Source organism: Macrobrachium rosenbergii, chromosome 22 (assembly GCF_040412425.1).
Source record: "Macrobrachium rosenbergii isolate ZJJX-2024 chromosome 22, ASM4041242v1, whole genome shotgun sequence".
NCBI classification, from domain to species: Eukaryota; Metazoa; Arthropoda; class Malacostraca; order Decapoda; family Palaemonidae; genus Macrobrachium; species Macrobrachium rosenbergii.
The window spans coordinates 48,283,073-48,302,849 of NC_089762.1; the positions used below are offsets into that span (position 1 = coordinate 48,283,073).

Genomic DNA, 19,777 nt, shown 5'->3' on the forward strand with positions numbered 1-19,777 from the left:
GAAACGTTTATTTCATAATTTTGTCACACTTTCTAGATGAATTATTTAAATTATACATTACCATAAAAAATATTAATTTAATGTTAATTTTATATATATAAATATTTAGATAATTTTAATATACATAGATTTAATGACTTTTTTCCCTGAAAATAAGTCATAATAGGTTATATCTACTCTTATGTCCAAATGAACAATACCAAGTAACATGTGTTAATGTTTACATATTCTTGTCCGTTCTCGTGTTCGTTGCCCTGACGAAATCGTCGTAAATTAATAGTTTAACGCCTATTTTATAATATTATAGCGTAAGTAACGGTAAGAATTGACATTTTTTAACATTCTAGCTTAGTTGAAAATACAGTGCTGCGTGTAGATTTAGATGAGAGAGTAACCTAATGTCGGGTACAATTCGACGTAGGAGTCTAATTTATGTTCATTTAAAGAAATGCAATGAAGTGAAGGTGTGACACAGGTAAATGGAGTTAACTGTGAAACACTGACCCTTCCTTCACATCGAAATGGGCGATGTAGGCTTAACCAGATTGTATGAAATATCCCGTAGTGTAGACGATCAACTTTAGCCTAACTTAACATAGTTTAACTTTAGGTGCCATAAATTTATTTTTTGACTGGTACCATCGGTCAGATAGTTTAAGTTGAGCCATATCCCCATTGCAAAACGACTGGACTACCTGCAAACGGAGGCTTTGTTCATTGTCTCCAGTGTTAAGTGTTACATTGGGAGGTCTAGGAGGGCTGAAGCCCCCCAGCCAGGTCAGGGCACGGCCCCCTAGGCGAGGTTAGGAAGGTAAGGTCTGGTTAGGTCAGGACATGATATTCTAGGAAGGGCGAGGTTTGTTTTCGTTTCTGGAACCTGTTCCCGTCATTATGTTTTTGCCTTTTTGTTTATATTTATTGTCTTTCATTTATGTTTTTACGTTCATCCCTACGGGGCTGGTACTAAATGCGCACCAATTTTGCACGTACGTAAACTGCTGGTTACCGAGGTAGGCTAGTAGTCTGCAGTTTTACCATCAAATGTGACCTATGCTCATATTGCATTATAACCTAGTGTGTTACCTTATACGGTATTCATTTTTTATATGATGATGGTTAGCTCTTTAATATGTAACTTGCATAAAAAAAGATTTGATTTGGCAGTAGAATAGCGGCATTCACATCTTTTTGCTATGCACAATGCCATCTTTGGGGACCAGTGTCCAGGACTGCAAAGTTTGACATGGCAACTTGTATATAACTTATAACATACCTCAATCATACCTTTTTTTGTTTATTTTTTCGTCTGTTTCAGTTTTCTTATGAACTGCTTGGTTTTGTTTTCTCCATTCCCTTGCTTATAATAATTATGGAGGGCCCAAGTTAGAAACCAGGGCTTTGTTGGGGAAAAAATAGATAAATTACTAAGAAAATTTTTATAAAAAGCACAAATCACAAGATAATCAGCCCGATAAATACATGGTTCCTGCCTGTAATCAGTATCAGTTACAAATACATTATTAGGAAAGAAATGTCACAAGGCCAATTACAAGGATGTATCTTACCCTTACTGTACCTTCCGTAACCTAACCTAATGTAGGGTGCTAGGTCCTTACCTGATGGTTACCATAAGTCATAGAGTAAAATACGGGGATGCATCCTAACCTAGCCTAGGGTGCCAGATTCTAAACTAACTGAGGACTTCAACCACCTCCCCTCTTAGGGTCCCCTTCCCCACCCCTACCAGACCTAGAGTGCAGTACTCATAGGATAAAGTAAGATGTGATTATCAGTGGAAGGGATTGCTTTCAGGTGGATAGAGTTTTGCTGTTTCTTAATTTGGCATATGATAGATATCATTTCTTGAGATTTCCATCATCACTTGTTATCCTCAAGGCAGCTACTGTTAAACTTAACAGACTCGAGAAAAATGGCCAAAGCTTGAGCACATTTGGGTACTTGATCTGAGAATTTATAAGATTTTAATTGATTGAAAACTATTAAGTACTACTTAACAGAAAAACAAAAAAATTACACAATCGTGATTATGGCTGTCACCACCCAACAATTTCCAAGAACTTAGGGAACATCTTGAAAACAACAACAATGGACAAGCCTTCATAGTGTTATTGGCAGAAATGGTATGGACCTCCACATTTTTTCAAAATTGCTGGCAAATCTTAGTGTTATAAAGTTCTCGCTGCAACAGAGATCAGTCCTTACATGCTTCACACATGAGTTTGGGTGAGCATACTTGACCCTTGTAGGCACTGCACACAAAATGGGATCTGTTCTCAATACTGAACAAAACTAAGACAGTCTTTGTCAGGAGCACAAATACGTTTGATGTGTCATATACTAACAACATACCATGGTCATCACAGAAAAGTATAGTACGCAGTAGGTTATGGCTACAAGACAAACCCGATAAAGATGTTATTATTGATGATAGTAAAGCTGTTGAAAATCCTAACAAGAGAATACTTGTATCACAGATGCTTTAGGTTAATTTTAAAAGCTAAACCAGTTAGGAAGGTACGAAGCTAAGGCACAAATAATACCCAGTAAAAAGTAAAATACTACTGTCAAAACAAAGTAGTCTAGAAACATAAACTTTGCAATGATGAGGCACTGCTGAACTTAAATACTATATATAAATGAGTTAATGTAATGACAAGCAAAAATTAGTAATAAACCCAACACTAAGTGGAAAAAGAACCTATTGTTGCATTTCAGACGACTGGAGAAAAAGCCTACACTGACTAAACAGCTGAAACTGCAAACCAAATGGCTTTTCAAAGGAATAAAATAACCTTACTACTCACTGGGAAAGGTGAAGAAAGGCACTTAGGGAGGTGTGGTGCCCAGCTGAGCAAATCTAGCAACTGAGAAAATCATATTTGAATTAAAAAAGGCTAACTAATTAGTAACTAATACCACCGAGGAGGTTAATAACATAAATAAGAATGATTCAAGTGTAAATGTGCAAAGTAAGCACAAAAAGTCAGGGAACATGATTGAGGGTTTTTTAATAACAAATGCAGAGGATGTCCAGTTTCACCATTAGGGATGCTCAGGGGCCTGAATGCAAAAACAGAGGGATGGAAAGGAGGTCCCTTCTTCTTCAGTGAACTGTCTGGAAATTGATGGTGCACAGTAATGGGTTTTGTGTTGCAACAATCCAACTTTAAAAATACAGTATTTTTTCTTATCTACTTTAAAGTAATAATATAAATAGATATGTAATTGCCTTGAAAAAGAGTTTTTGGCAATCTGAAAAGCATTCATTTGCCATCTGGCACATTAAGCATGGGAGAGTTAAATGATTACGTTCTTTACCATTAACTTGATTATACGATAGTAGGATAATTCTTGACATTTGATCTTTAGCCAGTTTAAAATGTGTATCCTTAGATGGGGACTTTGCGTTATTAATTTCATTTAGTGGCTGCATTTATCATTCAGAGGAATTAAAGTACTTTAGTGTATAGATATTTTCATGCGAAAGGCTTTCTGTATTCATTTCAAGAAATAATTCCATCTGAATTTCTGTCAGTCAGATTTGTATGAGACTGGTAACAAAGATAGGACAACCTTAAATACTGCAGTTTTACTCAGTGTTCATTATGATGTAAATGTGAATTGTACAAGTGTTCATTATATTGTATTCAATAAGTATTTCTGTCTTTCAGGACTTTGAAAATTTCTTTTAAGCATGAAGAAGATAAAACTGGAGACAACAGAGGGTCAGTCCACTGCACATATTACAAAATCCAATGATGAAAGTTCTCATTCTCTCAAGAAAAAGAAGAAGAAGAAGAAGAGTAAATTCAAGATTCAAGACTCGGAGGTATCTACTACAACTGATGTAAAACAAGAGGTAAGAGCTGTGTCAAACAGAATTTCTGAAAGTACATTGATATGTACTTTTGACTGGAAAAATAACTTCCAGTGTCAGATCATATTACAGTAGTTTTTCTAGGAGTATCACAAGGAAGTGCAGTTCAATTAATATCAAAAAGAGTTAGATACAATCATTTTACCAAAACAGGTAAATTTTATGTAATTGTAAATGTTTGCTGTAATTCTCAAAAGTATGGTGATAGACACGACTGATGAATTCTCATAAAAGAGCAAAGGATATTGTATGTTTTATGTGAAAAAAGAGTGAAGGATATTGTATGTTTTATGTGAGAAAAGAGTGAAGGATATTGTATGTTTTATGTGTGACCTGCCCATTGTCTCATCTGTATTTAGGGAGTATTACTGTATCACATTTTTTTTTAGTCACCATTGTGATTATTGTTGTTCCTCTTTGAACTTATTGATTATGGTGAATATATCAACGGTGCAATATTCCCTCAATTAATCTGTTAAATTACTCTTCATTCTTCTGTGTGATATACGGTGGGTTAAAAATTTCTTTCATCTTTTCAGTTGCCAGTACCTCTTGACAAAATAAAAACTGAAAAAGGTGAGGGCAACGATTTAAGGGGTAAGCTGAGTGTGCTGTGGCTTAACTACAAACCTCGCTCAACTACTCTTATTAAAAGTGGAATCAGTTGGTTTGATCAGGTAAGCATTTTTCCGTTTCACAATGTAATGTAGGCATTGTTGATAAACATTTTACCGTTGTGTCATCTTGTCATGAGTTTGCAGTGGTTGGTGTATCTCAGGCTCTAACTGTTGCCATTTAGTATACATAACCCAAGTATATATTTGCTAAGTTTTTGTTAAATCTGAAGCTGTATTTGGTAATTCTGGGTAAATTTTGATTCTGCTATTTTCACGCTAATCATAACTGGGCATTATGTGTTACTGTGATGCAGTAAGATCTGGATTCGTGCATATTAAATGGCCATGAGAACATCTGATAAAGGGGCAATTCAGATTTTCTCATTTGTGGAGAAAAATCTTTTAATTCTCATCTTATTAATTTGCCGTTTAGTCAATTGTTTCTTTTGTTTCTTTACAGCTTATTGGAGAGGATTCGGAAGGAGTGCAAATTGATCCTTTAACCAAGAAGGATTTAAAAGGCATTGCCTCGAAAATACTTAGCCAAGATACAGAAAATTACAAGAGAAGTAAGATTCAATTCATTTGTAAAAAAACAAATTGGGTTTTAAATGCATTATTACCAGTATGTTTGTTGTGTTGCAACCATGCTAGGATTAGAAAGGCTATCTAAAAAATTCCTTCCCAAAACTAAAGATGTCAGAGATTGTTTAATCTTTCTAGTTTAAATGAGGAACTGAAACTCATTCAGTTACAAATATTCAGGTTTCTTTGTCCAAGTTTGCGTAGTATATACAGGGCATTGTTTTATTTTACTTCATAAAATTCATTGAATTCATGCCAGTGTTTTTCTTTTTTAATCTTCAGTTGTAAGATTTTTGTGTGTGTGAATTCAGTGACATTAAAATATCCAGTATAAGAAAATGAAAAATATATGAATTACTGTAATAAATGCCCTGAATGCTTCATTTCAGTTGAAGAGAGAAGCTCGAAAAAGGGTGACATGGATTTTCGCAAGACTGTCTACAATGTTGGCACTTTCCGTGACAAGCTGGCAGCCCATGTTCTGCGATGCATGGAATCTCCTGCTCACTCATTACGTAACTTGAATTCTATAATACTGATGATATCTCCCAAAGCCAAAAATGAATTTGAAGAAGCGTTAGGTATGTATAAATTTTTTTTAAATTTTTGTGTATTAATCATCATTCGTTTGGTTTTGTATTCCATGTTTTAAAATCAGTGCTTCCTGAAGGCTGTAAGTGCAGACATATAGTTATTATCTGTTTGTTTGGGAGGCTAAGAAAAATAGAGTGCTGGAAAGGAACATGTTATGTAGAGCATAATGGAGGGTAGGTATACTTTATAAGGAAATTAACGTGCTTTCAATGTTAATTTCCGTTGCTTTATACTTAATAGCTTATTGTTGTATTTTTAAAAAAATAATCCATGTAATGCTTCTCCAGCTCTTTCTAGTCAAGAGTAGTTACTTTCTATCATAGTGTAGGCTGTATTTGTGATGTACAGACATTTTTTTAACTTAAAGTTAGTGAATTATTCATATTGTTTTCTTTTGTTGCTTCATTGGCAAAATGTTGATATGCATAAGGTAGGCTAAGTGAGTGATTATTGTGCCATTACAGTTTAGGATGAAACACATGTATGTGGTAATTTAACTGGTAAATATTTTCCATGCTTACATATTGTGGTGGTTTGTGGTCCAGTTAAACTCTGTAGCATTGATAATAATAATGAGGAATGTTGTCATTATTAAGTTTTATTTATTTTTTTTTAGATTCAGTTCAGAAGCTTCTTGATTCCACTCTTCTTCCTGGGAAAAGAGTTGCCCGGAAGTTTGAGGACCACAAGTTTTCATGCCTTGTGCCTCTGCTTGCAAGTAATAGGGAACAGGCAGAGAAACAGCTTGCTCTTTGGTACTTCGAAGATCAACTCCTCTGTGCCTTCCAGAGGCTTGTTTCACAGCTTGCACAGGTATAACTGAAATAGTCTTCGGTTTAGAATATGCATTTTTTATAGTTAGACTGTACTTATACAAAAAATGAAATGCTCTATGCAACTGTTGGATGAAAGGAAACCACTTAGAAGACAAAAAAATGTTGACATCCAACAAGAGAACAATATTCCAAGTGGTAAAACAAAATATCTGAAGCATTGTGTACTATATAACTGATTTTGTACACAATGATGCTTTGTGAACAGCAAGTGGCTTTCTTGTAATATTCAATATTTTTTATGTTCCGCAAAAAAGCGAGCTTGATGTCAGAAGTTGAAATTGACTGTTGTTAAATAGAATAATTAAAGAATCCTTTCTGTGTTCAGCGAATCATGAGTCGTAATGCGGTACAAGGTTATCCTTATGGTTAGCGTACATATGTGTGTGCACTACTTCCAGGTTACCAAGTTATTTGGTTTATCTGGCATCATGCATCCTACAAAGTTTGCATTCTGCAAATAAATGTAAGCACTCTGCTCTTTTGTACCCACTTTTTACTGAAGATAAATAGGAGGATGTGTTTATGAAACTTGAAAAGGATTTTAAATTATGTCATGCTTACTTACATTTTTGCAAACTTTTAGAATAAACAAAATTTCACTGAATAATTTTTTTCTTTTATTGCAGGTTTTAAAGTAAAATTCTCATAGATTTTCATTCATGTACTGTTGAACAAAAGTCCCAGTTTTGAATTAGGATCATCTTTCTTTCATTGATGTATGGTAGCATTTACTGTATGGGAAACGGTGTTTCATTCAAAACTACTTCATTGAATATATCCTAATTTGAATAGATAGCACAGTTGTACCTTTAATTGTGGCTGTATTACTCTACAAAATGTAGTGAATCAAAAGAACAACTTTTATCTTAAATGGTAAATAAATCTAGAGTGAAGTTGAACTGTACGAAAGATATATCTTGTACTGTTATTCCCTTTGTTTGTTTAATGTAATATAATGTCTTGAGTACTGATTTCAGGTAACAAGCTATACAGTAGATAACACAAAGATAGTTGGAATCAAAAGTTTGGTAAATCTTGTAATAACACATCCCGGGCAAAACACAGAAATTGTGTTGGAAGCTATAATAAACAAATTGGGTGATCCGTCTAGGAAAGTGGCCTCTCAAACCATGTATTCACTCCATCGGTTTCTGCAGCGATGTCCCCATATGAAAAATATGGTGGTGAACTTAGTGGAAATTTTGTTGTACAGGTTAGTATTTGATCGTTTCCCTTGAAAATTACAGAGTAGGTTGACATCCATATATTTTTACGTGATGCTGAAATGGTAAACTACTTACAGATTTAAATGCTGCTTTATTTGTTGTTATAGATTTAGTATTAGTAGTAGTGTATTCCTTATCGCCAAGTGATGAATTGGAGTTTATTTTACTCCTACTTATTAAAGTATTCAGCTTTTCAACAAGTATACAACTTTTGTAGGAGTAAGTTTCATTGTGTTATTAATTTCCGTTTTCATTGCAGACCCAATGTCACTCCAAAAACACAGTATTACTCTCTGTGTTATTTAAAAGACATCATCTTCGGTAGCAATGACTCCAAGCTTGCCGCTAAATTGTTGAAACTTTACATTGGCTTTTTTAAGGCCTGCACAAAGAAGGTATTTTGAGAAGTAGTTTTTGTTCTCCCTTTTATTCCCATACCTATAAGTTATTTAGAATTTAATACAAGGATGCTTGCCAAGCTGATAACCATATCAAAGATTAATTACTGTGAAACTATTATGGAAACAAGGTGCAGGAAACTTTAGCTAAGTCAGATAAATAGATGGACCATTCTATACCGTACCATTGTACACACATCCTGAATTAAGCAAACAATGGTAAACCAGTTATTTTGTACAGATTGTAATAGTCATTCATAATTCACATTTACTTAGTTTTAGATCATCAATAAATTTAATAACGAAGATGTTGTTGTAGTAGGTAAGCATTTGTTTTTCCAATTGGCTTGAACTTTCGTCTATTCTTACTTGTTCAAGGGTGAGGTTGACACAAGAATGATGTCTGCATTGTTGCGTGGGATAAATAGAGCTTTTCCATTCTCACATCTGCAAGGTGAGGCTCTACAGGAGCAGCTTCAAACACTTTACAAACTTTGTCACGTCGTGAACTTTGCTATAGCTACTCAGGCATTGCAGCTTATTTATCAAGTAGTGACGAGCAAAGATCAGGTTGAAGACCGGTAAGTGTATTCAACATTTTGTGATTTTCAGATTGTTTCATCAAACTTTAATAATGTGTTTATACTCACTGCTGCCTTTCTTTTGGGAAAATCACTTGCCATTATATGGTTTTGATATCAGTTGTAAAATTTTTCATTGTGTATTTAAGAGTTGATCATAAACCTTAGAGAAAGAGGTTCATTCATTACATGTTGTGTGACAATGTACAGACAAATCACACTACAGTATTGTGTTTATTTTCTCTTTCAAAGTAAGTTTAATAATTAGATCTTTAAGCTTTGCACATTTTACCCACACATTATCACCAATATTAATGAGTTATAATTAATTTGAACTTATACAGTTCAGTTTAAAGAGTCAGGTTATGTTGGACATTTTAATTTTGTGTGATGCCTTTGATCTTGTCACACCAGTTTATTTACTGCTTATTTGGATGGGGGCTACCGTAACCTTAGTGCCACTCCCTGAAGACATGGCTCTGTCAACATCACCAGCATTTAATTTTGTATGTCTTAAAATGCTGCATCTAGAATTATCCTTATGAAAATTTTCAGCTTCTATCAGGCCCTCTATGGTCAGATGCACGATCCAGCATTCAGCACATCATCTGGGAATGCTGCATTTTTAAATCTGGTATTTAAGGCTATGGTGCGAGATGACTCACTGGAGAGACGTCAGGCTTTTGTGAAAAGACTCCTACAGGTAGGGTGTTTAGTTTGATTATCTTTCACAACTGAGTTACCATAATATCTTATTTTGTACATAACCTTGCATCAGCATTTCATTATTTGTTTTTTGCTTTTGTCTTCCTCCTCAGTCTTGGGATTTGGATTATTATATCAAGATTTTTCATTTTAAAGAAGCTGAATTAAGTAGAAAATTATTTTGTAATGGAAACCCTGGGTGCCTTCGTAATTTATGTTAACAGCTTTTGAATTTTAGTAATTTCTAAGATTGCCACATGATGGTCTTATTTGTTGTACATGGATATAATGTGGTTACTGTATTTAAATGTACCTAGCCAGAATCCATGATACTGTGGTATTACCAGTAATTACTCAAAGATCATAATTATTATTACTACTGCTATATTGTTACAGTAAAATGCCTCGTAACAGGCACCCTTGAGACCAAAGGGTAGCTGTTTAATTGAATTTGCCCAGTGCATCAAAGAAATCCGACTAAAATGCCAAACTTGTATCTGGACTGTCATTTTGCTATTCATTATCAGTAAATAAGCTTATTTTTCACAGTTTTATCATTAAATAATTCCTAACATCTTAAACCAAACCCTGTCCTGTCCTCACCTAACTATGACGGTGGCTTGAAGAGTGTTCAGATCCATACATTGATACAGTAGACTTGATACATCAGACAGTAGAACAGGCACTCTAAAAAAACTCACAGCAATTTACTAATTCTTATAATTTTGTCTTTTAGGTGGCCCAGTATCAGGCACCTCATCAGATTTGTGGAATCTTATTCCTCATTTCTGAAATCATTAAAGAGAAAGCTGATATGAAGAGGGCCATTCAGACAGCGTTGCAGAGCCTTGCAGATGGTGCTGACCCAGATGATTTTGAGACATTTGAAGATGTAGATGATGCTGACGTTGAAACTGATATGAAAGAAGAAGTCAAAGAAGAAGTTGATCCTGTTGAGAAAAGCAATATAAAGGAGGAATCTGATGATTATAAACAGGTATATGGAGAGAAATGGAAATTCAAACTAATTTTTTTGACTTTCATGTGATGTGGTGTTCAGGGGTATAACTGTATACCAAGAAAATAAATTGTTCTTTAAAATCTAATTATCATAACTTATATCATGCCAGCCTTAAGCACAGTCTTCTCCAAACTTTAGAGGCTGAGCTTGCATTTTTATGTTGGTTTTTTACTGGTGGCTCTGTAAAGCATTACCAATGACTTTGAGTCCAGGCTTGCTAAAATTGATACTAGTATTGCCTTTTGACCAGGTTACCGACAGGATAGTTTTCTTTTCAGTACTTGCTGATAATATGATCGTTGGAGGCTGTTTGGCAATTTTTTAAAATAGTGCACTCCCCTCTTGCACAAAACAAAGTTGTTGTTGGTCTGACCGATCTCTTAATGTACTCCAACTCCATGATTCTGTTGAAATTATAAAATTAATGCCATGTGCCTCCCACCTTTTGTTTTGCTATTGCTGAAATGTGGATCTTGTGTATGGATGTCCAAAGCCCAGACTAATAACGGTGTACTGCTTACAGTGTACTGTGTGTCACCTTTCAGAAGTAGTAAATGTCCTTTGCACTGACCCTTTAGTTCCCAGCTGCAATGCTTTTTACATATAACTTTTCATATTTTCTGTTTGACCTTGCTTCAGTTTTCAGGTCTCATTTAAAAAAATAAAGCAGCCTTCTAAGATCTTGTGTTTTAAACACATTTGTTTAAAACAGTTTCAGTTTTCCCAGCAATAGCAGTTGTCAATTAGACCATTGCAACAGTGCCATAGGATCAATAACAGTGCAATATAAAACAGGTTATTAAAGATAGTGATCAAGAAGGTTTGTAGTTGTGTAGCATTGCAGATAAGTTATTTTGCTTCTGGGATTTTGAATGTTCACTGACAGAAAACAGAAAAATAACTATTTTTGCAGTCCACATTTGGCAACACATACTACGGCGCAACAAGGAAAAAAATGAAGCCGGTGAAAATATGGTCGGACGTTTTCTTTCCTTCAACACTACTGTATAGTGTTAAATATTTTTCCCCATGTGGTGCTGAATTATCTTGCCCTTACCATTTCTTTGTGTAGTACACAGATCATTGTCTAATTATTGATTTAAAGTACAATCATATGAAAATGTTTATACAAAATATTGAATATATTATTGGAACATGTTTGACAGCTTTATATACAAATGTCTCCAGGTTATATAAATAATTATTTCATATGCCCACAGGATTTAGATGAGGAGGACGACTCTGGTTGTACAAAATCACAGTCAGTTTTTGTGCCTGCTCCTCTCAGTTCATCTTGGTTTCACTGTACAAATACTACTGCGACAAAGACATTGAAAAGAAATTATTATGATCCATACCTACGTAACCCCCAGTATTGTGGCGCGCACTTTACCTCACTGTGGGAGCTGCTACTTCTACAGGTATGTGGGAAAAATATTTGCATATTCTGCTCTCCAATTGATTGGCAGTGATATTTTTCATCACAGCTTCATGGTCATCAAAACATTACTTTGTTTAGTAATGCCTCTCATTTGCTTTGCCTGTAGTCACTCTTCACCTTTAACTACACCTAGTTACTCTAGGCTAGCCTAGGCATTAATACGAGGTCCCATAGGCCAGCCTGTCATAGCTAGGAAAGACAAACAGTGAAGAAAGTATTTTATATAAATATTTTCTGATGAAACTACAGTAAAAGGTTCTAATGGTTAAAAGTAAATAATAGATAATAATTCAATACATTTCATTTACTTCAAACTAGAGGATGTTTCTGACATAAGTAGTTCATCATATACTACTCAGTCATGAGTCAAGCAATGACTTGGGACAATTATGTTCAGAATCAGACTACTGTAGTATCAGTGTAATGTTTAGTAAATTTTATATCTTGGAATAACTTGTATGGAATCTATAGAAAAAAAGTAACATGGTGCTGTATTAATAATGCAGGAATAATAGTATGTAGATGAAAAGTGCCAAGCAGGCAAAGAACAGGGCAACATAGTAATTTATTAACAGTCTACAAAGTTTACTTTGACATGAGAAAAGGGCAGGGTTGACAGAGATACTACTGTACAATACAAGGACCCTGACACAAGCAAGGATATAAGGCTTTTTTATTAAATATAAAAATTATTTTTTACAATATTCTGTATATGTCCATTAAAGATATTTTAACTGTACTTGGATGTGATGACCATTGCATGCAAATTCTTTTCCATGTGTTCACCACCATATTTGTTTTTTTTTTTATAACAGTGCTTACAGTAATAATGTTATTGTAGGTCATTTGCTCAAGAGTACGGACATTATAGAAATTAGTGTCTTGACCCAAGAGAAATGTTTCAAATCCTTGATTCCACACACTTTTTTTTCCAGGCTCACTACCACCCATCGGTTGCTGTCTTTGCTGAAAAAATTATAACTGGAGAGTTGGTTAGCTATTCAGGGGATCCCTTACAAGATTTTACTCTCATCAGATTCCTAGATAGATTTGTTTATAAGAATCCCAAGAAGGATGTTGAAAAAATGAGTAAGTACTCTGTTACTTAATAAGTAAATGAAATAAAAAACTTGGATCGCAATACCTATAAAATAAGTAGATTAAGCATTCTGACCTATTCATAGTTTGAGTTTTGGGTATACTAGTGCAATGTAAAGTATTGTATGTACTTATTTTTGTCTCCCATCACTTCTTGTCCATCATTCTGCTTTTTGTATGTCTTTGTTGAACAATATTAATGGATGGATATTCCCGAAAACTAAGGTCACATTGTAAGTTTGATACCCAGCAAGGGAATTGTAAGTATAATTGAAATAGTACTTCACATTAGCCAGTTTAATGCATTTTTCTTTCATAGACCCTACGGCATTTACACTTGGAAGTCGAGCATATTACACTCCAGATGGTGCACGAGGAATTGCTGTAAACAGTGATGACTTCATTAAATTAGAGGGTGACAAAGTTCCTGAAGACCAAAAATTTTTCCATAGGTTAGTGTTTTGAGTTTTGTCATCATGAATTGTGTTTTAAGTTTTGTCATCATGAAAGTATGAATTATGTCTATATATTTATTCACTGTAGTTTAACTTTTTTTAAAGAGTTCTTTATTTTTCTGATCAGTTTATTGTTTCCACAAGGGTTACGAAACACTATTCTTCAATACTGTAGAACTTTTATATTGTTGCTCTAGCCAAATTAGTAGGGGTTTCTTGCCCTCTACTTTTTTTTTTCTTTTAACTTTTAACCTTTTCTGGATTGACCTTTGGTTTGATCACCCTTACTTGGGTTTGAATCCAGTCTTGATTTCACTAAAGAGGATGAGGTTGGACAGCACATGTCCTCGTTCATTCAAGTAACTGACATGGTTGAGCGAGATGAAAGAATATACGTATCACAAGGATATGTGGAAAGTAGCCTATTGTAAGAATAATTTTGATTAAATCACAGTTTTGTTTAGAAAATTTCATCTGTAATTGACTACAGTAATAAAATTCTGTAATACAGTAATGTTTTTCAAAAGGTATCAGGGAAATCACAGAGCCGTGGAATGCAATTAGGGTATTTACATTCCTCTTATAGAAATAACTTATTTAAATTAATACAAATTTAGACAATCACATTATTGTGGAATATTACCCAATTTTCATTTGTAACTTTGTTATTTCCAGCTATTTTACCAAATTCAAAACTCAGATAAAGAAGAGGGAAAAAGATGATGATGAAGACAGTGTGGATGATGATGAATTTGACGCGTACCTTAATAAAATCAGTGGTGCAGGAAGTGATGAGTCAGACATTGATGAAGATATAGATTTTTCTGCTGGGACATCTGGCACTCCTAAGGGTATGTTTTCTTTGTGTGCTGTTTTTTCAAATTTAGATGTATACTGTACTCACATGAGTACATAAAGGTGTTTTAAAATATATAGCTATTAAGGCATGGGAGGGGTATCATTCATTAGTTGACACCACCAGCAGATAACGTCAACTACCACAGAGAGAAGGGATACTAACCATCCTGTTTACTTCTGCTCCTCATAATGTTTATGCATTTTGAATGTTTACAAACCCATTTGTGATTACTATATTTGATTGTCCCCAAGAAAGAATGGTCATGGGCTAATCCTTTACTTCACAACACCTTTTGCTACCTTGACATTCATTGCTAAACCGTGGCTGACTTGCATCTGGTGTTACTGATCAGTATGTCAGGAGGGCTCTGGAATGCTAGCATTTGCCTGATAGAATTTATTTTCCATTATGTTTCAGCCATAGTTGAGGTGAAAGTCTGGAAGTTTATTGGTATCCGTGACCATTGTGCCAAGGATGTACATCTCAGTTCATATTTTCTGAAATTTATGATAAACTCTGCTCGGAAGAAAGCGAAGGGGGTGGTATTAGGCATTTTAGCTTGCTTCATCCTGTGGAAATCTATCAAAATCCAGACTAATGATCAACCTTGGTTTGATGATTCATGTAGACAGGCTTGCATACCATGATAAAGTTCAGCATATGAGACAAAATCCCACTCAGGTGAACTGCCATAGCTTTGTGGAAAACATCACGAAGCAGATAATTGTTAACAAATATATGAGAAATCATAACTCGGCCTCATCTCTGGTAGACTGTGTTATAATGTGACATAAGTGGATCTAGTAACCTTCCTAACGTACTTTGACCATGACCCTTAACTTTCCATTGTCACACCTTTTCAGAATCTCGGTTACCTTTGAAAGTGCCTCTATTTCTGCTGCATAGAATAATGCAGACCTTATGTACCCAGCATAAGTCTTTGCTGTCTGTACTAATGGGGCATTTCTACATCCCAGTAGTCTATCTATCTCTTTATTTCATCCCTGCTGCAGCTACTTTTTTTCTTAATCGTCTGTCAACTCTAAAATTTCAGTCTTCCCCCAAGGTAGCAGATATAGACTACTGTACTTCTAAGTCATGCCTGTCTGTCACAACAGGGTTCTCAACTCCCCTCAATTCCAAATTTGCTTTTGTTGTACATTTAAGGCATCAGAAATTTGTTACTCTGTGTTCATTTTGCAATCCTCAGCACCATTATTGACACCATTTACCACATGTGATACACTGTATATAGTTTACCCTCACACCTTTCCCCACAACATTTTGTAATCCTCAGCACCGTTATTGATGCCATCTGCTACATATGGTACACTATACAGAGTTTGCCCTCACAGCTTTCCCACACCAACCATATGGCCACTTACCTGACTATACTCTTTCCTTTGCTTCATTTCCAATAGTCATGTTTTTTATTGCTTACAGTGATTGTCAGTTGTTTCCTCTTCACTCCACTCTTCCACCTTTTATTTCCACCACCAATGTCTCAGATTTTGCTGCTATTGCTAGGGTATCTGCATAAAGCGTCTCCCAGGCCCCCCCCTTTTTCTGTGTCCTTCATGGCTTCTTCATTAGCATTATTACTAGCTTAATGAATACGTCTGGAAGCCTCTGCCTTTGTAATGGCCATTTAATTATCTGTCTCAATACTGTCAGATGCATTTTTAGGATCTACCAATACATGGCATCATTGCTTCCTCTAAGTGCAGCTGAGCCTGCCCAGTGCTACCATTTACCTTTGGAAAATAAAGATATTACTTTATATAAAAAAAATTAGAGAAAAAGTTTGTTGAACCAACAATATGCTCTAGTCAAGGTTTCTGCAGTTATGATTTTCTCCCACCTTGCTCTGTTATTCATCATATATAAAACTAGTTCCATATGCAAGTAAGGCACATCCAGAATATTTGAATTGGCTTGTTAGACCATCGTTTTACATGAGATTAAACTGATTGATGGCAAATAAAAAGAGCTATAAGGAGACAGACATGTTTTTGCTTTTCTCCCCACTTTATGGTAGCTTACAATGTCCACCTTCAGCTCACAGATTATGTAAAATATAGGTTTGTAGTTTAAGGAACATAAATATATTGCAGAGGATATATTTGTGGATTTTAAGAAACACTAAAACTGCACGTAAAGCATTGCATGTACCACTAATTTGCAGGGACATACACACTTGCATATTTTCATGTATTACTGAAAAAAAGTTTCTAAATGGAATACTAATTGTGAAAATTTTGAGTGTCCTTTTTGCCTTAAAAAAAAACTATATATACTGTTATAAATCTCACATGCTTCCTGTGTTATTCAGTTGCAATAACATTAGCATCACACTGGAAAAATTTAAAACATAATTTGTCTCTCCTGTATGTTACAGTGGTTATTTGTGTATTATAGAGGAATACAGAATACAGTAATAACTGCAGAGTAACCACTTAATACTGATATTTCGGCATTGTATAAAATATTAGGCAGTTTAACAGTAAAACATTTTTGTTTTATTCTCTTTTCCTTATATATTAGCTTTTTGTTGTTTAAAAAGTTTTGTATTATGCAGGTTCAGGTGAAGATGCCATGGAAAGTGATGAGGACTTAGGTGCTAGTGATGAGGAAGAACCTGTTTTTGAGGGTTACTCTGACGCCTCTGAAGATGATGATTTGGGCAGTGATAAGGAAGACATGGACTTTGACGAAGAAGATGTTGCTTTTTCAGGTAAGAAATCAGTACCCAGATGTGTAAACTGGTCAAGAAAACTTTCCTCTCAAATCTGAGACAAGATTTCTGTTTATGATTTAGACAAAAGATGTGGCTCTGAAAATAATTTGTGAGATGTGGATTTTTGTGATGAAAGCTTTATATATAATTTAGAACTTTGTATACTGATACTCATTTTCAAAGTTCAGAATTTCAAAAAGTCAAATATTTAACAATCTTATTTACTGGTTGACCAGCAGTTTCTTTATACCTTATTTAGACTGTTTCTATTAATGTTATAACTGCTTGCTTAGTCCTTGTCTTACAATTCAGTATGGCTTCTGTTTCTCCTCCTTCACTATTAGCTCCTCTAATACTTGTCAAACATCATTAATATCATATCACACTTAAACTTCATAATTCTGTATGCTACATTCAATATGCACTTGTGCATTATCCATACTCCTTACCCTGTCTAATGCTACTTTTGCTTTCACACAATCTTCATTTTGCTTACACAAATTTGATCTTATCTATTCCACCTTTCATTCTTTTAAAGGTTATTTATCTATTCCACCCTTTCATTCTTTTAAAGATTAGTTCATCCACATACACTGACATCCCATTTTTGCAGTCCTTTGTACCTTAGTACATTATACTGTGATACTCTTATCCATTCCACTCTTTCATTCTTTTACAGATTAGTCCATCCACATACACCCACTTTCCTTCGTAGCAATCCTCTGTAGCTTAATACATCATACTGTGATAAACTGATTTATCCTTAATAGTCAACAGCATTATTTCAAAATCCTCTGACATACATGCCACTGTCTTCCGTGTAGATCTTGTACCTTGGTAGAGCACCATCACTTGCTCAAGAAGTGTCCTTTACCTTAAAACCAATCCCATTGCTTATTGTGGTATTCTTGATTGCTCTTTCAAGATCTGCTGATACTGAACTTTTTCCTATTTAGATCTGCTGATACTGAACTTTTTCCTTTTAAATATTGTACTACTTTTGTGGTTTCCTTATAACAAACCAAACTGGAAATTAATCATTCTAAAAATTTAAACTTTCAGTGTTTTCATAGAGGGCTCTTCAGTACATCAAAAGATACAGATGACAAAAACTTTAGAACTGTATTTTTTATAAAGACACTGCAATTTAATTTCTGTGCCTGAATCTGAATTTTATTTTGAAATCAAGTAGAACTACCTTTCTAAATCCATGAATTACTTCAAGAAATGGCAAATTCTGCACCGTAATAAGTTGTCTTTTTTTCTTGTTTTTAGATGATGATGATGAGTTTGATGGTGGTTTTGCAACAGCCAAGAAAAAAGGAAAATCAAAGGTACCAAACTTTTCATTTATTTTTAGAATTCTGTTTTTCTTTATTTATAAAGTATGCGGTACTATACTCAAAATATTGATGTTTAACACAGTACTCTTTTGTATTTCCTCCTGATCACCATTCTGATTCAAAATTTACAGTTCCAGAAGAAAGGGAAGAAAGAGTCTGATTCACTGGACTCCATGTTTGCAAGTGCAGATGATTTTGCTCACTTACTAGAAGAGAATGCAGAGGATGATGCCGGTCTTCCAACAGCTACGTCGAGGGAGCTCGCTAACAAGGATCATGCTCGTAAGTAGGGCACGAGTTAAATCATTTAAATATAAGACTCCTCTTGAACTTGGGTTTCTTGTAATCAGCCCTCATTTTCTCTTATATTCTTGAATACAGGTGGGTGGGGGGATAGTTTAAATTGACTTTTCATAATTATTCATCATAACAATACTTCATGAGTGAGTGCTACACATCTGTTGAGATGCAGTTTATTATTTTCATGTATAGTATTTGTAGAATGTAATATATTTTAATAAATTTGCAGTCTTAGTTAAAAGCAAGAACACTATAAACAATTTCAGATATCAGCTTGTACTACTTTAGTAAAGCAGAACTGCTTTTGGAGATATCAATTTACAAATATCAGTAATTTTAAGTATTATAATCTTGCAGTTTATTCAGACGCCTACAACACTGTATTAGGTAAATGACGATCTTCGATTTTTCTCACAGATGCCAAACAGTTGAATTGGGAAGTCGATCGCAATGACAGAATAAGAGACCGCGGTCGCTACGGAAATCGAGGGCAGTGGAAGAAAAGAGGACAAAATAGACCTTCCAGAGGATCGGGAGGTCAAAAACATTTCAAAAACTCGGTCAGAGGACCAAAGAATAAACTCAAGATTAGGGGTAAAGGCTCCTTCAAAGCAAAAAGGGGTAGAAGAAAATAGCCTGTTATCAGCCAGTATGTTTCCTAATTATTCCTAAACTGTTGTTGATTCATGATGTATGAAACATTTTACGGAGCAGATTTTGACATTTAGATTTGTACAGAGATTGTTCTGTTATGACATAAATGTATATTGGCAGTGCATGTCATCTTGGGAACAGTCACACTGAATGTTATAAAACAATAACATGTGACAGTATAGAACTGCAAGATCCATTACTATTTTGTTAGGGGTACGCCTGTGTATTAAAATAAAGTTGTTGCTAATTTTGCTGGTCTTTGTTTTGTATTATCAATCAAGCATTTATATGTCCAAGATATGCAGTAAGGTAACCTACCATTTAATTAATCTGTATAAAACTATGCCACCCAAGGAGGGGTGAGTGTAGGGATAACATCTGTTCATAACAAAAGGGAATTACCAAAACTTCCATTTGACCCTGGAAGTC

The 19,777-nt window shown here is 34.7% G+C and overlaps 1 protein-coding gene across 2 annotated transcripts; it reads left to right on the forward strand.

Annotated features, from left to right (window-relative positions):
• Window positions 1-200: 200 nt before the first annotated feature.
• Noc1 (Nucleolar complex protein 1) lies at window positions 201-19,599 on the forward strand. 2 transcript variants are annotated; one of them, XM_067124882.1, is made up of 19 exons: window positions 201-308; window positions 3,693-3,880; window positions 4,438-4,575; window positions 4,976-5,084; window positions 5,490-5,681; window positions 6,311-6,507; window positions 7,508-7,743; window positions 8,016-8,151; window positions 8,533-8,735; window positions 9,291-9,438; window positions 10,177-10,437; window positions 11,682-11,882; window positions 12,838-12,991; window positions 13,320-13,452; window positions 14,131-14,306; window positions 16,893-17,048; window positions 18,327-18,385; window positions 18,526-18,676; window positions 19,112-19,599. In XM_067124882.1, the coding sequence occupies exons 2-19, from the start codon at window positions 3,716-3,718 to the stop codon at window positions 19,327-19,329; spliced, it is 3,033 nt and encodes a 1,010-aa protein (XP_066980983.1). In that variant the 5' UTR covers window positions 201-308; window positions 3,693-3,715; the 3' UTR covers window positions 19,330-19,599. The 2 variants fall into 2 exon arrangements, with proteins under 2 accessions (XP_066980983.1, XP_066980984.1); XM_067124883.1 differs by having other exon boundaries at window positions 206-318.
• Window positions 19,600-19,777: the final 178 nt, after the last annotated feature.

Excerpts from the sequence above, each read along its gene's own strand:
- Noc1 (XM_067124882.1), top strand. The coding sequence starts at position 3,716 with ATGAAGAAGATAAAACTGGAGACAACAGAGGGTCAGTCCACTGCACAT. Across the intron at positions 4,576-4,975 it reads GAATCAGTTGGTTTGATCAG|CTTATTGGAGAGGATTCGGA; the intron begins GTAAGCATTTTT and ends GTTTCTTTACAG. Across the intron at positions 6,508-7,507 it reads TTGTTTCACAGCTTGCACAG|GTAACAAGCTATACAGTAGA; the intron begins GTATAACTGAAA and ends TACTGATTTCAG.